This window comes from Benincasa hispida, chromosome 12 (genome assembly GCF_009727055.1).
Source record: "Benincasa hispida cultivar B227 chromosome 12, ASM972705v1, whole genome shotgun sequence".
NCBI classification, from domain to species: Eukaryota; Viridiplantae; Streptophyta; class Magnoliopsida; order Cucurbitales; family Cucurbitaceae; genus Benincasa; species Benincasa hispida.
Window position 1 is genome coordinate 59,318,929 of NC_052360.1, and position 15,025 is coordinate 59,333,953.

At 31.1% G+C, this 15,025-nt stretch overlaps 1 protein-coding gene across 1 annotated transcript; it reads right to left on the reverse strand.

Annotated features, from left to right (window-relative positions):
• Nucleotides 1–11,224: 11,224 nt before the first annotated feature.
• Nucleotides 11,225–13,160, reverse strand: LOC120067873 (gibberellin 20-oxidase-like protein). The gene is made up of 2 exons (XM_039019484.1): nucleotides 12,050–13,160; nucleotides 11,225–11,945 (listed from the first exon to the last, which is right to left on the reverse strand). The coding sequence occupies exons 1-2, from the start codon at nucleotides 12,406–12,408 to the stop codon at nucleotides 11,288–11,290; spliced, it is 1,017 nt and encodes a 338-aa protein (XP_038875412.1). The 5' UTR covers nucleotides 12,409–13,160; the 3' UTR covers nucleotides 11,225–11,287.
• Between the last annotated feature and the right edge of the window lie 1,865 nt (nucleotides 13,161–15,025).

Below are 15,025 nucleotides of genomic sequence, written 5' to 3' on the forward strand. Positions count from 1 at the left end.
TTTGAGTTTCAGATGTTTTCCAAACCCTGAGTTTAGAGATGCATGTGATTTCTTGAGTTAATGTTTCTATTGATATTTGATGAAAATGTTTTTAAAAGTAAGTCACTCATTGGGCTAGTAGCTCATTCTTTCCAATGTTTTTTTTTTTTTCCAGGTATTGGTCAACTCCTCAGAAGGTAGTTGTTTTACTATCTACCAAAGTGCGAGATCTAATAAGAAGGGAAGAGAAAAATAAGTCTAGGTTGTTAAGCTTGTCTTGTTGAGAATAAACATCATGTACATATTAGGGACGAAGGGTAGATCGAGTGGACCCGTTGTTATGAACTCAAGTGTATATCTTCTTATTAGTTATATTATATTATTATAATATATAATATATATATATATATATATATGTATGTATATATATATGTATGTATGTATGCATGTATGTATGTATGTATGTATGCATGTATGCATGTATGCATGTATGCATGTATGCATGTATGCATGCATGTATGCATGTATGTATGTATGCATGTATGTATGTATGTATGCATGCATGCATGTATGTATGTATGTATGTATGTATGTATGTATGTAATCTTGTGCATGTGCTTTTAGTTGCATTTGATATAAAGTGTATGAGAAAGTGTATGTCTATAAGTTGCTTATCATTTGTTTAAGAATAGGTGATGAGAGTTGAGATGGGCAGTAGTTGTCATAAAAGGACTGGCATCTACTGTCTTCACATATTCTCCTAGGTTAGGAAGGGAATCTGGGAGGGGTGTGACATGATATTTTCAATTAATAGATTTACAAATAGAGATTTAATATTTTGTGGTCTAATCTTATATAAATTCATTGTATATGATAGGCTTACTTACATGTCTCCTCATTAATGATTTGAATAAGATAATTTGTAATTATTACAAAGTGGATGGTATTAATAATGTTACCATAATGAAGCATACAACTTTATCCATATATTATTGACTCTTTAGGTTATTTCTTGAACATGATTCATATGTACACTACTACAAAATCTGTATTACTTGACGTTCTTTCGCAGTCAAGTATTAGTGTTACTTGACGTTTTTAAAAATGTCAAGTAATCCAATGTCAAGAATAAGAGAAATTTTTTTACTGCTTAAAAGCGTCAAGCTATAATTTACTTGATACATTATAACTGTCAAGCATATAGGATCTCTTGACTTATTTTAATTGTCAAGTATCTAAATTCTTGACATTTATTATGGATCAAGTTTTTCATTACTTGATAGTTTTTACTTGCTAAATGTAATTTCTTCTTAACACCCAAAAACTGGCAACTTAAGGAATACTTGACACGTTTTGCTTGTCAAGCTTTTTTTTTTTTTTTTTTAATTGTACTATTAGAAATTACCTGTATAATTTCCTATTTTGAAGTCCAACAATGATATAGAAATTACAAACAACATATATATTGAAATCTTTAAACTTGTTCAATCATTTGAAACTTTCCACGAACCTAGCTAACAAAAGTGCATATATATCCTTAAACATAGTTGTCGTCATATATATATACTTACAACATAAAATGTTTACAAAATTCATACCAAAGTCCATACATGAACAATCTAGCTAATTTATAAGTTATATAGAAGACTATCAACCCGACCATGCGTATGAACAATTTCAAAAAGAATGTTCAATCCCAATATAAACTGAAATCCCAAAAGAACAAACCTAAATATCTACAATTCCAAAAATTACCCAACTACATAGAACTAGGTACCCCATATGATTAAAACACACGTTTTCAAAATTACCATATGAACATTCTACCCCTATATCCAATATCAACAATATGTACCTCACCTATATCTTCAAAAAAATTGAATGTCAATATCCAAAAAATGCATATCGTCACCATCACATGTGAGAACCAAAAAATTCAGCTAACTCTACTCGCACCTCTTCCAACTCAAATTGACTGTACGAGTCCCTCGTATCAATCTAATATAAAGTCCAAATATTGAAGTCAATACTTGTTTTGTCAAATGTTATATATTTGAACTATTGAGAATAATGCAAATAGGTATTAATTAAAAACACGCCGAATCTGTGACTATTTTGCTCCATTTAGTGATAATATCTCTCATGTATCTCATCACATAGTATCCACATTCAGTGGTTCCAACTTGTAAAGTGTTGGGATTGATATCCTAATTCTCCCGGAGTCTCGTAGTTTGTAAACTGTACACATTGTTATGAATAAAATAAGAGTTATTTTATTTGGCATTTATTCATATCCAATAAACAAAACTTCATGGTTATTCTATGTAAACTTAAGCATGTATATGAGATATACAAATGGATCATGCCTTAAGTGATAACCTAAAAAGGTTTGTAGTATAAGGATTAAGAAGGGATACCTGATCCTTATAACACTATAGATACGACCCGCTTTGTAGAGGTTTACAAGTGTTGTGAGCTACTACAGATGGTAGATCCTGACCATTCATGTGGAGACATGCAAGCGAGACTGTCCTATACAAAGAGTTTGTATAAGACCGGACCATAAGATGACTAGTCTCTTTATATAACGCCGTTGATACTTGAGACTTACATCTCACCTAAATGACCATAGGTGACATGACCTTAATCCTGAGTGTTTTGGAAACTCATGTCTTTGAGAGCGGTCCTTTGATTGATATGGTTGAAAGTGGCCAGATTGCCAACTCAACATGCCTACCTTTTTGGGGATTTATCTGATTTGGGAGCTGAAACTCAGTTACACAAGATGAAATTCACTCATTCTCCGAAGCAGGGGTAAATAGATAGATTGCTCCCTTAAGGGCTAATTCTGGGTCTTGAACGTAGTGGCCACAGCTTCTCTTTGGAAGAGAAGACTCAATCATAGTAAGACTATGACTTATGTTCATTAGAGGGATCGGTGGTACTTAAGGAGTTAGATGTAACTACAGAGACATAATGGTTTTGGCCCAACTGTACTTACGAGCGATCTGTGAAGGGTTATCACATTGTTGATTGATTGATATGGACACAAAATATATATGTGGGTAAGGAGAGTGCAGTTGTCGGTCTTTAGTGGAGTGCCTGGAAGTTAATGGATGGTGAATCTCATGACTAAAGAGTTTAGTCAGTTATTCATGTACCGTTAGAGCTTCAAGCTATAGGTCTATAAGGTCCCCTTGGTAGCTCAATGGATTCAAGTTGAGAATCAGTTCTTGGTGTTGATTTGAAATCTTCAAATTGACAAGAGGAAATTCGATTATATATGATATGATCGGTGTGATGTATGAGATACATCAAATGGAGGATTAATGTAAATGAGATTTACATTAAGTACCATGAAATAGAAAAAGAACTATTGTATATATGTTTCATGAGATGAAATATTAAAACTANAGATTTACATTAAGTACCATGAAATAGAAAAAGAACTATTGTATATATGTTTCATGAGATGAAATATTAAAACTATAGGTTATAAATATAATATGGTAAGTTGGTTATCATATATATTTATAATAATATTAATTATTGGATAATTATATCTTTTTCTTTAGTAATCAATTGAATGAGAGGTTATTGGTGGTTTCATGGTAACTGTGAGATAAAAGGAAAAATGTTTTCCTAATTTTAGTGAAGTTGTTATTCTCGAAAAAACTCACGGAATTGTTGTCAAGTGAATTTGATTCACTAAACGATAGCTGAAAGAGAGACTAAACGATTGTGGAATGACACTATACGATAGTTCACTTAGCTGGTCGTAGCTAAATGATCACAGAGCATTTGTTATATGATCGCGGAGCATTTGCTATACGATTGACCATTTGTCTACACGATAGACTCTTGTCATCTCCCACTTGCTCAATCGTTTACACGATTATTACTCCTCCGGTCTCTTCCTCTAACCAAGTCCACACAGAACCCACACTTATGGATTCTCACCGAGAATACCAAGGTAGCCATTGTGGTGGTGTCTTACTCAACTCGACTAAGGTCGAGGTTTTGGAGGTCATTCGTTGGGTTCGTGATCTTGGAGATCGTTGAGTTCGAGTTTGCTGTTGATCGTGTTGTGTTGCGGTCATTATATTCAAGTGTTCGTGTGTTGCTGTCTTGGAGACTGAACGAGCGTTCGTGATCGAGGGATTTTGAAGCATGAGCCTTCAAAGGTATGTATAATCTTTCCCTTGATTATCTTGTTAAGCATGTTGTAATTTCGTATTGTGCATGACCTATAAGATTCCGTTTCCTGTAATTGTGTATGTTCAATTTCGAATGGAATTTGGAACGATCATTTCGTTGCTCATGAAAATCCTCATGTCTGATTTCCTTCATAAAGGACACTGCAATAATACATAAACTAAAATAATTTAGGTTGCATACGCACCAGGAATAACCTACATATATATAACTTCATTAATGAATAAAATATGTTTATACTTTCCTTTACGGTTTTCTATAATGTTTTTTTTTTTTTTTACCTTTTTGAATATTTTTCTGGGACCGAAAGATTACAATAGCCCTATTTCCAAGTAATGCCCACAAAATAGTAAAATAAAGTAAACTTTAAAATGACGAAAAGCATCACAGGACAAGAAGTTAACTTACATGTCTATTACGTATCTGATATCTACTCGAGATGATGTTCGTAATGAATCAAGATAATAGACGATATCATCATACAAGTTAATAGCCAGTAGTGCCCAATGACCACTAAATAAAATACAAGTAGTATATGTTTACTGTTAATACGAGAACTTTCAATGAATTGATTAGTAGAACTTTACTTACCCTAGATTAAAAGGAACAAAAACAATTTGGTTTTATTGTGATGTCATTAATCTACTATATAGGTTCCGAGCCCTAATTTCTTGAGTGATTTGTCCAGCGGATGTAAGGGATAGGTCAACAAAGATTTATGTATACGCATAAAGCCTTGAAAGGTTGTAAAAAGATGACTTTGTTTTAATTTAACCACAAAATTGATATGATTGAAACTCTAGAAGAACACTTAAAGTTGCCATGCTAGGCCATAAATCCTAAATCCTTAAAGAGTTCAGATGCAACAATATAATTTTCTACTCAAGAAAAATGGAAAGGTAAACCATATCTCACTCATAAGGAATCAGAAACATCATTCAACAGTTTAACAATTTGAAATCGCACAAAAAATGTAACACCGAGAACAAGAAAAGAAGAATCCAAGGAAGCAACCAAAAATGCCAACAAAATTCTAAGTTTTGAACACTAATTAGTCTCTAAACGTTCATATTCAATCTAATTAGTCATTCCCACAAACTGTTATTGTTTCACTTAGGATCTCAGCATAGACCACTAACTCTAACACTTATTATGATCCAACACTTTTTAGAATAAAATAAAGTTTTAAACATAAAGTCTTATGAATATTACCTTATAAAGAACACGCCATGGTAGTTCGAATTCCGCTTGCTTACTTGATAAAAAAATTATGTTAAAAATGACCAACAATTTCAAGTAAGCTAAACAACATTGTTCAAAACTCTTTCTAAATGGTTTCAACATATTGATCTCAAATTCTATTATGCACTACAACCAACAACTTGAATAAAATGAAATTAACTTTAAAATCAACCTCAGTCCAACAAAATAACTTGGAATTTTACAACCGCCCCACAACATTAAAGATAACTTAAACATTAAACTAGAACTAAACCCAACATGAGCAACTGAACTAAATCAAACCAAAATAAAGAATTTAAGAAACTTACATTTACATCTAAACAATATTTGTATATCCGGTCCACATAAGTGACAACACGCTCATAATATATTTCATACATGAATTGAGACATTCAATAATTAAAATCATATCACAATAATATCACTATTTTTAGCATGCTTAGACATCAAGAATATGAAACAATTTCAAGAACGTAATGTATGTACATAGTAATTAATAGATATAATGCAAATAAAGCATAACATATTACATAACAATGAACAAACTCTTCAAATAGAAATCCCGTATTTAATGTGTTTTAAAGCACATCTAAATTATTTGAAAAACTCCTGTAATGATAGAAACAAGGTTCCAAGGTTAGAACTTAGTTTGAAATCTCATTTCAAAACTCAAATAATTTTGGAATTAACAAACTTACCTAATACGACTTTATATCACATTCTGAACTCCTCGAATCAAGTCTAAACCACAAAAGAGAACACCTAATAGTTATAAACAAATGTACATAATCTAAATTCCAATTAAAAGACTCTAAACAATGTTCTAAAACCTAAAACTTATAAAAACATATTTGGATCTTTACTAAGAAGTGTCTGAATAGTTTAAGAATAATTCCAAAACTTCTTCGAACCTACCAATAAGGGCTTTTGAGTATTAGAGACAATTCTAAACACCCTTAAACTAATTCGAATGGAAGTCTAGAGCATTCTTACCTACTAAAATTTACGCAGACTTGAAACCTTGCTTGTTGGTGTTCGAATACACTTTATCATACATATTTGAAGTCGTTAAGGAGTGGATATTTCAAATCTAATGTCAAAATAAAAAGGGCAAGCGTCAAAACCTACGAAAAAGGAAAATAAATCATAGCTAAGATTAAAGCTAAAAAAACCTTAGTTTATAGATGAACAAGAGAAGAAAGGGGCAAAAATCAGTTTTGCACTCTAATTTTAAAATCTAAATAAAAAACACTCACAAATTCACGTAATCGGAATCCACCCGCATTAGCGAGGAACCACCAACAACAGCTTGAAGGCACCAAGAAGAGAGCGAGGAACCCTAGAGGGAAGATCAGCTTGACGAAATTAAAAATCTTGAAGTAGTGAAGAAGAGGAACTGTTTCGGGAATCCTAGAGGGAAGCACGGGGAAGAAGAGAGGAGGCTGATTTACGCAATTTTGGGTCTGTACGGAGAGGGTGAAGCATGCAAAGTTTTGTAATTAAAATTATTGAAAACTAAAAAGAAATAAATAACTTGACGCTTTAAAATGACAAGAAAACCAAAATTACACTTAACGTTTTTTTTAATATCAAGTATTGTATCAGATTGAAAAAAATCCAAAAATTTCCGCCAAAGTCTGGTTTTTTACATTTTTTTGACGTTTTTCTTTAAATTTATCTATTACTTGATATTTGTCAAGTGATATTATGTTTGTAGTAATGGTATGTCAACCACGTTTGGTTCAACATGTGAATTTCTATATATTAATGGATAATATAATAATAAAAATGAAAAAAAATGTTATTAAATAATAAATCCTAATTTACAAGGCTACATAAACCTCAAAACAAATATGCTTTTTTAATCAACCCCTTTACTAAAAAAAAATTAATATTATAAAAAAAAACTCATAAAAAGGAGACAAAAAAAATTTTCCGAATTACATTGAATTAAAGATATGATTAAAAGTAATAAAAAAAAATTTAGGTCAATGAACTTATTTGTACTATCAACTTGAAGGTCAGAGATTCGATTCCCCTACCCTATTATGTGGTAGATTTTTTAAAAAAATAATTTTAAAATTTTATTTTTTATCTATATATTAAAATAGATTGTTTGTGTTACACTTAATTATGGTTTAAAATAAGAAAATAGTAGATTGGATGGTTTGATTGGAGAGAGAAGAAATGATTAAACTTTTGATTAGTGGCATTGCCTCTTTTTGTTTATAATTCATTAGTTGACTAAATGCCAATGCTTTCTAATTTTATTATTTGAAAATGGGTTTGGATTTGCTCAACGTGGCTCCCAATTTCAACCCACCCAAACCCACTACCAACATAATCTAACCAAAATTTCAATTAGATTTTACTATTCCATATTATATTATATTCATAACTTTTTGTTTCTTTGAGTAAAATAAAGAACAATAACAAACTTTACAATAATAGAAAGAGCCTTTTAATTTCCATCCCTTAGATAGGTCACCATTTCACCCAAACTTTATTAGATTTGAGATAGAGATGATTTAAACTTGTTTAGATCGTGTATTACAAATTATATTTAAATATGTGATTGATGCAAATATTTTATATCTCTAAGTTTGTTTTTAGAAAACTAAATATTTTAACTATGTTTTATTCAATGTGACAAAATTTTGTACTTACCTAGTTTTGGTATTTGTATTAATAAATTAAAAAAAAAAAAAAAAAAAAAAAAGTTAACATTCAAGGTTAAAATAAATGTACCATTTTCTAGAACAAGATTGATAACTTCGAAAACAAATGTTGCAAGAATTAATGAGCTTGCATATGTAGCAAAAAATAAATAATTAAAGGTAACGAACATTTTTACTTTTAAAAAATAACAAAATTTGGAAGTCTAATCCGTGAAAAATCAAAAGTTTTCAATATACGCTTAATGAATATGAATCCCAAATAATGATATGTCTTTGTATAGGGTTTAATATGCAAGCCTAAAAAAATTCAAAATGGATTTTGTCCTACTTTTTAAAACTTAAGAATTTCCCCTCTTACTTAGGTTCATCATTAGTCGAAAATACCAAAAGACCCTTTTTTTTTCCTCTTTCTCTACACAATTTTCTCTTTCTTCACATTTTTTTTTTCATTTGCAAGGGTTGCTGAAACATGCATTTTCACCCAAGAGGGGTCCCCAAAATGGGTTTGTTTGTTCACCATAATGAGTTTGTTTGAAGGGAGCGAGAGCGAGAGAGAGGAGATCGAGATTGAGAGTGAGAGAGAGAGAGAAATTCTGTTCGTCAAAATTGGTTTGTTTGTAGAGCGTGTGAGAGCCAAAGAAAGGAAGAGCGAGAGTGAGAGGCTCAATTGCATGTGTGATGTTAGGTTTAGGTAATTTTACCTAAATATGACTTAAAAGGAAAAAAAAAAAAAAAACCTTAAATCTTAGAAAGTAGATCAAATCTTATTTCAGTCGAAAAATTTAGGTTAGACGTACGATTTTTTCATTTAATATATCATTAATATATCTGAGTATGAGTGATGATATACCAACAATATATAATTGATCAAAATGCTGATTTTTTTTAGTATAGATCAAAATGCTTATATACCTATAAAATATTTGATGTATTACTTCTTTTTATTGTGTTCATTTTTTCTTATGAAATTATGTTGTGTTATCTGCAAACCTTTGATGAAATATTTGTCTTTCTATAATCTAAAATGTTTAGTTTCTGTACCACATAATACTAACTTTTTTCATAATAATGTGTAGGATGACGAAATTAAACCTCAAATCTCAAAGTCAATAATATATTATATGTCAACTGAATTATATTCAATTTGATCATTAATATTAATTTGTACGTTAATTTTGATATGGATAATGAGAAATTAAGAAAATAAAAATGCATCCATTTGGTTTAGGAAAAATGTCAAAATATATTGATGATTGATTTGACTTTAGAATGTCTAATCATGTAAAAAAGAATTAACATATTGAACAAGGGGGAAGTATACTAGGGGTTGGGAGAAGTGATTGAAAGACATGAAATCAAATCCACTTTGTGTCTCTCTTAGGAAATCATATGTATGTCTCTTCAAGTTTCAAATATTTCGAATAATGATTAGGTATAGTCTAATAATTTATTTTTTATTAGATAAAAAATAAAAATAATAATTTTTTAAAAAGAAAAATTTTGTTGCTATAAAAAAATTTAATTGACCAATTGTTTCATCGACATGAAATATCAAAATATTTTTGTGCAAGAATAATCTAACTCACACTCGACTACCTTTTAATATTTTCCCTACATTCTTCCCTTGAAACACACTTCCACAAAAAGGAAAAATAAATAAATTATATTTTAGTTCATACTAAAAATTCCTTTCTTACTTTCAATACATCTTTATAATAGTTTTTTTTATTAATTTATTGTTATTTTTTTTTAAAAAAAGTAGTTTTTATTTTTTTTTAAATTATAATAAAGATGGAAGGATTCAAATCGTCGTTAACACATACTATATTAGATGAGTTGGTTTGCTTAATCTTTATTAACATTCTACTTATAAAGTTTAGAAATATATTTATTAAACAAAATAAAATACATAGTATTTTATATTACATGAAAATTGTTATGGTTATCATTTTACTAACTTTGATAAAAGTTATCTTTAAAATTTATGAACTAAAATATTATTTGGCTTATGGAATAATAATAAGAAAAATCATTAACATGAGCTTAGTAATTTAATAGCTATTTCTTTCAAATTCATCTAACAAAGTTTTTTTTTCTAAAGAAAAGTAAGAAAGTACTTATGAAGACTATTTTATATCCATGCTTTATTTATTTGGTTTTTCATGTTCGAGAACATTTTTTTTTTAATTTTAACCAAATGTGACCTAAAAATTCTTATTTTTCTATATTTTGAAATTTTGGCTATAATGCTAGAGATGTTTTTAGAATACGTTAAAAAGTTTAAAATGACGTCATTGTTGAAAAATAAATAGCAAAAAATGATCAAATAAACTTTAAATTGTCAATTTGAGCATAACTTAATATCATTTGTCATTAAAAAAAATTGATAGTTTGATCCTCCATCAAACTACAAAATGAAAAGTTAGAAAAAAAAAACCTTTAATTTTCTTCCCAAAATAAATAAATAAACTTGTTTACTTCTTCATTATATTATCAGAAAAATTTTAAAATTCTTCCTAAAAAAGGAAAAAAAAAATAGAACATCCAAAACTCTTGCCAAATTTATAAAGTTTTTTCTTTTTTGAAAAACCAAATTTTTATTTATAAATTTTGATTAAAATTCTAAAAGATTTTGACAACGAAATACGGAGCAAACCAAAAAAAAAAAGTCTATAGATAAATGAAAAAACTTGGATGTAGTCTAAATTGCACATATTTATTGTGCAGTCCAGACATCACCCAATTAAAATCTACCATACGGTTGTTTTTTTTAAAAAAAATATTGATTATTTTAATTTTTTTCCAACTATGTAAAAAAAATTGCATGGAAGCTACACCTTAGTCTACATAAATTACTTTCTAAATAAAAAAAATTAAAATATACAGATGATAATTTTATTTTGCATTTTAAGTAAAAAAAACAACTTTGTTTACTCTCAATTTTCTTTCTAAACGTAACTAAAAACATCAATTATTATTTTCTCGCACGAATATAATTAAATTAATAATAATTAAAAAAATCTCATGCTTTGTAATCTAATTTAACAAAAATATGGTCAAAATTGTAGCCAAATTTTGTTCTTCAAAAGATAGATTTCAGAAACCATATTATTATTTAATTAATGAGAATAAAATTGTAAAAATTTTATATATAAAAAAACAATATAATTAATTCATTTTTCTTCAAAATCCTTCTTAATCCCATTCCCAGCAAAGTCTCTCACAGTGAAACCAACCTTTTCAAATTTCCCTCTTTCATCATTCTCCCTGAACTTCAAATAATCCGAGCAAACAAATGGCTTATACAGCCTCTCACCACCGTCGCCGACCAACTCTTCCGGCGCCGACACCACTTTCTCGTCCTCAAAACCCCAAAAGAACGCAATCGAGAACCGATTGATCGCCGGCCGCCTCAAAACCACTCTGTGCTCCGACGACCTCAGCCTGTCGTTGCCCCAAGCTTGAAGCAAGTCGCCAATGTTCACCACAAGAGCTTCGGATTCGGATTTGGATTCTAATTCTGATTCTTCACATGGGTCTATGTCGACCCATTTCCCTTCGCTTGATTTCACTTGCAGACCACCTGTTTGATCTTGGTACACAATGGTCACGCAGCTCATATCCGTATGCATTCCAAGTCCTTCTGCTTCTTCATCCTCTTCCAAGGTTTCTGGAGATGTGTAATTGTTTATTCTCAGATATCCATGACAATTCTTGAAATGGGGTTCATGGTATGTCTTCTCAAAACCTTCCCCAAAGCTCATCAATATGTTCTTTATAATCTTCCTTGATAGCTCTGTCATTTTTTCTCCATATTCTTGCAATATCTCACTTTATGCACATGAAAGTAGATTGTTAGGACAATAAATAGAAGTAATGATCTTAGATTAGATAGATAGTGATTCTGAAATGGATGTGTTGTGAATTGTGTGTACCTGAACTGGTGTGGGCTCTTTTGGTTAAAGAGCAAATCTGCTGAACTCTGAGCAGAGGCTAAGAAGTTTGGACCAGAGACTCTGAGGGTTTCAAAGAATGGGGAGGCTATGAAATGGGGAGTGTAAGTGTTCAAAGAAGAGAGGGGGCCAATTTTGAGCTTGGTTTCAATAGGGAGGCTGAAAATTTCATTAGAGAAGGAATGGAGTTTGTTGTAGGTATCTTTGGAGATCCCATGGTTTTTTATATGGAAAAAACCCCATTTTTTGCAAGCATCAGCTAGTGAAGAAAGGGAAGATGGAGACAAAGGCTGAGAAATGTCTAAAATGGGAAGTTCCACTGAGGCATTAGATACAGACATGTTTGCCTACTAATTTTGTCTATAGCTATATCTGGCCTATACTCTATAGATGGATAATTATGTTGCTTAAAAAGAAAGATGCAAATACTAATTTGAGCATAGTTTAGTAAATAATACATCAATTGTGAATGGTTCGATCCCCGCTTTGCAATTGTTGAACTCAAAAAAGAAAGTTGCAAATAGTCATGACTTCTTCTTTATTGTCTTTTTAGTATTAATCATTAGTGGGTTGATTCTTGTCACTTGGAAAAGCGGCATGAAGATAATAAAAACAATAATACAGTGTTTTGAAAAATGGGTAAACTGATTCATAATTGTAATTAGTGAAAGGGTTTGACTTGACATGCTTAAAAATATTATCAGCTTTTGTTTGTTTGAGGAGCAAGCAGGTATTGTAGGAAACTTAAATAATGTGAAGCCCTTGCATTTACATGAAGCCAGGACAGGCTGGTAAGGAGGAAACTTTCTGCTGCAGACTTTTGTTATGTATATATATATTCTGTCATTCTGTGCTAATTGGGTTCTATAGAGTTTGGATACTTCTTTATAGAGGTTTGACCAATCCAAATATTTTTTTATAAGCATTAGAAGTTAGAAAAACTCTGAATGTAATCATTGTTTGAATATCTTAATTTCAGCCCATAAAGTTTGATCTAGCCGAACATTTGGAATACTTAGCTGTAACTTTAAATGAAGATACTGGTGTGTTGATGTTTTTAAATGATATATGTTGTTGTCAAATGGGTATCCTCATCTGAAAAGCATCTTTAAGTTGGCTACTAGATTAGGCCTTGACTTTTCTTTTTCACTTATAAACAATTGCATATTTTAGATTAGGTCTTAAGTTGTATCTTACGAACGGTGTAAACCAAATGAAAAAGTTGACCAAATTGCTTTAATTATAGAACCATGCTAGTTTGTTGGAGGGAATAAGATAATCCGTATCTCCTTTTTCTAATATGAACCTTGAGTTATCAAAACTTCTCTAGCTCAACTTGGTCTGGTGGCCTTAGTTCACTTTCAATAGGTTGATTATTGTTGCTTGGTTCACTTTCTTATGGCAATTGTTGATTTGATTTTAACAGGTTTGGTTGGTTTTGGTTTTTTAGTTGGTTATGGTCAACTTTGTGCTTGGTCTTTTATGAAGTTAGAATTTTAAGTAGGTCTTTTATTTTCTTGGACTAACATATTTATTCAACCAACCCAAGCTAGTTACACTTCTAAATCTTACCATCAACCAGATCGTTAATGAATTACTAGGCCTAAAACCATTTATGCATACTAATGAATCTCCACCAACCAAAAGCTAAGACAAGAGATGAAATCTTCCCTTTTCTAAACTAACTTTTCAGCATTTTTTAGCAGCAAACATAGGATGATTTGACATTTTCATTAACAAAAATATGGGAGTCATACGAATGACCCAAAGTGTAGGTCCAAAATGAAATATGTCCTACATTTTAAAGTTGAAATCTCTTTGAACCTTTGGATATGTCGTATCAGGGTGAATTACCAAAACAAACCATTTTGCACGTCGATTAGGTTCTCACTCTTCCTCCTCGCTCTCTTGTTCCTCTTGCACTCTCGATCTCCTTTCTCTCTCTTGATCTTGCTTTCTGTTAAACCTCCGATTATTCACACTTATAAGAGAAAGGGTAGAAGAAGAATTACACCAAGGATTATAAATGATGGGGGGAATAATTGTGAGGCTGGAAATTGAGAGAGGGGACCACTTGATGGCTATAAACGGAATGGATGGGAATCTGTGAAGGGTGTGGACATTTTGGGTAAAGGCTGAAATAGCTTTTGAGGAGAGGATCATCAGCTCTCTCGGATATGCTACTTTTGCTTACTTTTCTTTACTTGTTATTTCTCTTTGAGCAGTTTGTTGCTTAGTATGTATTTCTTCTTTCAAACATTGTAATAGCAACTTTCTTTATCATTTTATATCAATATATACACTAGAGCTCTGTTGCTCTTTTCTTCTTGCCTTGTGTTGTTGGGTCTTACTGAGTGTAAGGTAAATACCTAACAAATTGGTATCAAAGACATCCAACTTGGGGCGAACAAGGAAAATGGGGGAAAAAATCAAAGAAAGGATGGATGCGAATGAGAAGGAGATTTTGAGAATGAAGGATATGATCTTGGGCCTTCGTAAGAGTATGGAGAAATTATCAGAAGAAGTCCGAGGAAATAGCTTGGTAAGGAAGAACGAGGAGTATGGCGTGGCTGATGGTTCCCGACTTAAGATGAAAGGGAAAATGGATGAGGTGGATTCAACACAAAGGCAAGGGATCGAAGGGGCTGATAAAAGTAAATATAAGCGGCTAGAGATGCCGATCTTCGCGGGAGAAAATCTGAAGTCCTGGGTTTATAGGGCAGAGCATTATTTTGAAATATATGAAATAAACTAGGTAGGAAAAGTGAAAGTGGCGGTGGTGAGCTTCGCTCTAGATGAAGTCAATTGGTTTAGATAAAGTTATAACCGCAAGGCGATCCTTACTTGGGAAGAGTCAAAGAAACGAATGTTTGAACATTTTCGACCGATCAACAAAGGTAGTCTCGAAGCAAGATTATTATAAATAAAACAAGATGGAAGCTATGCCGACTATTTGAA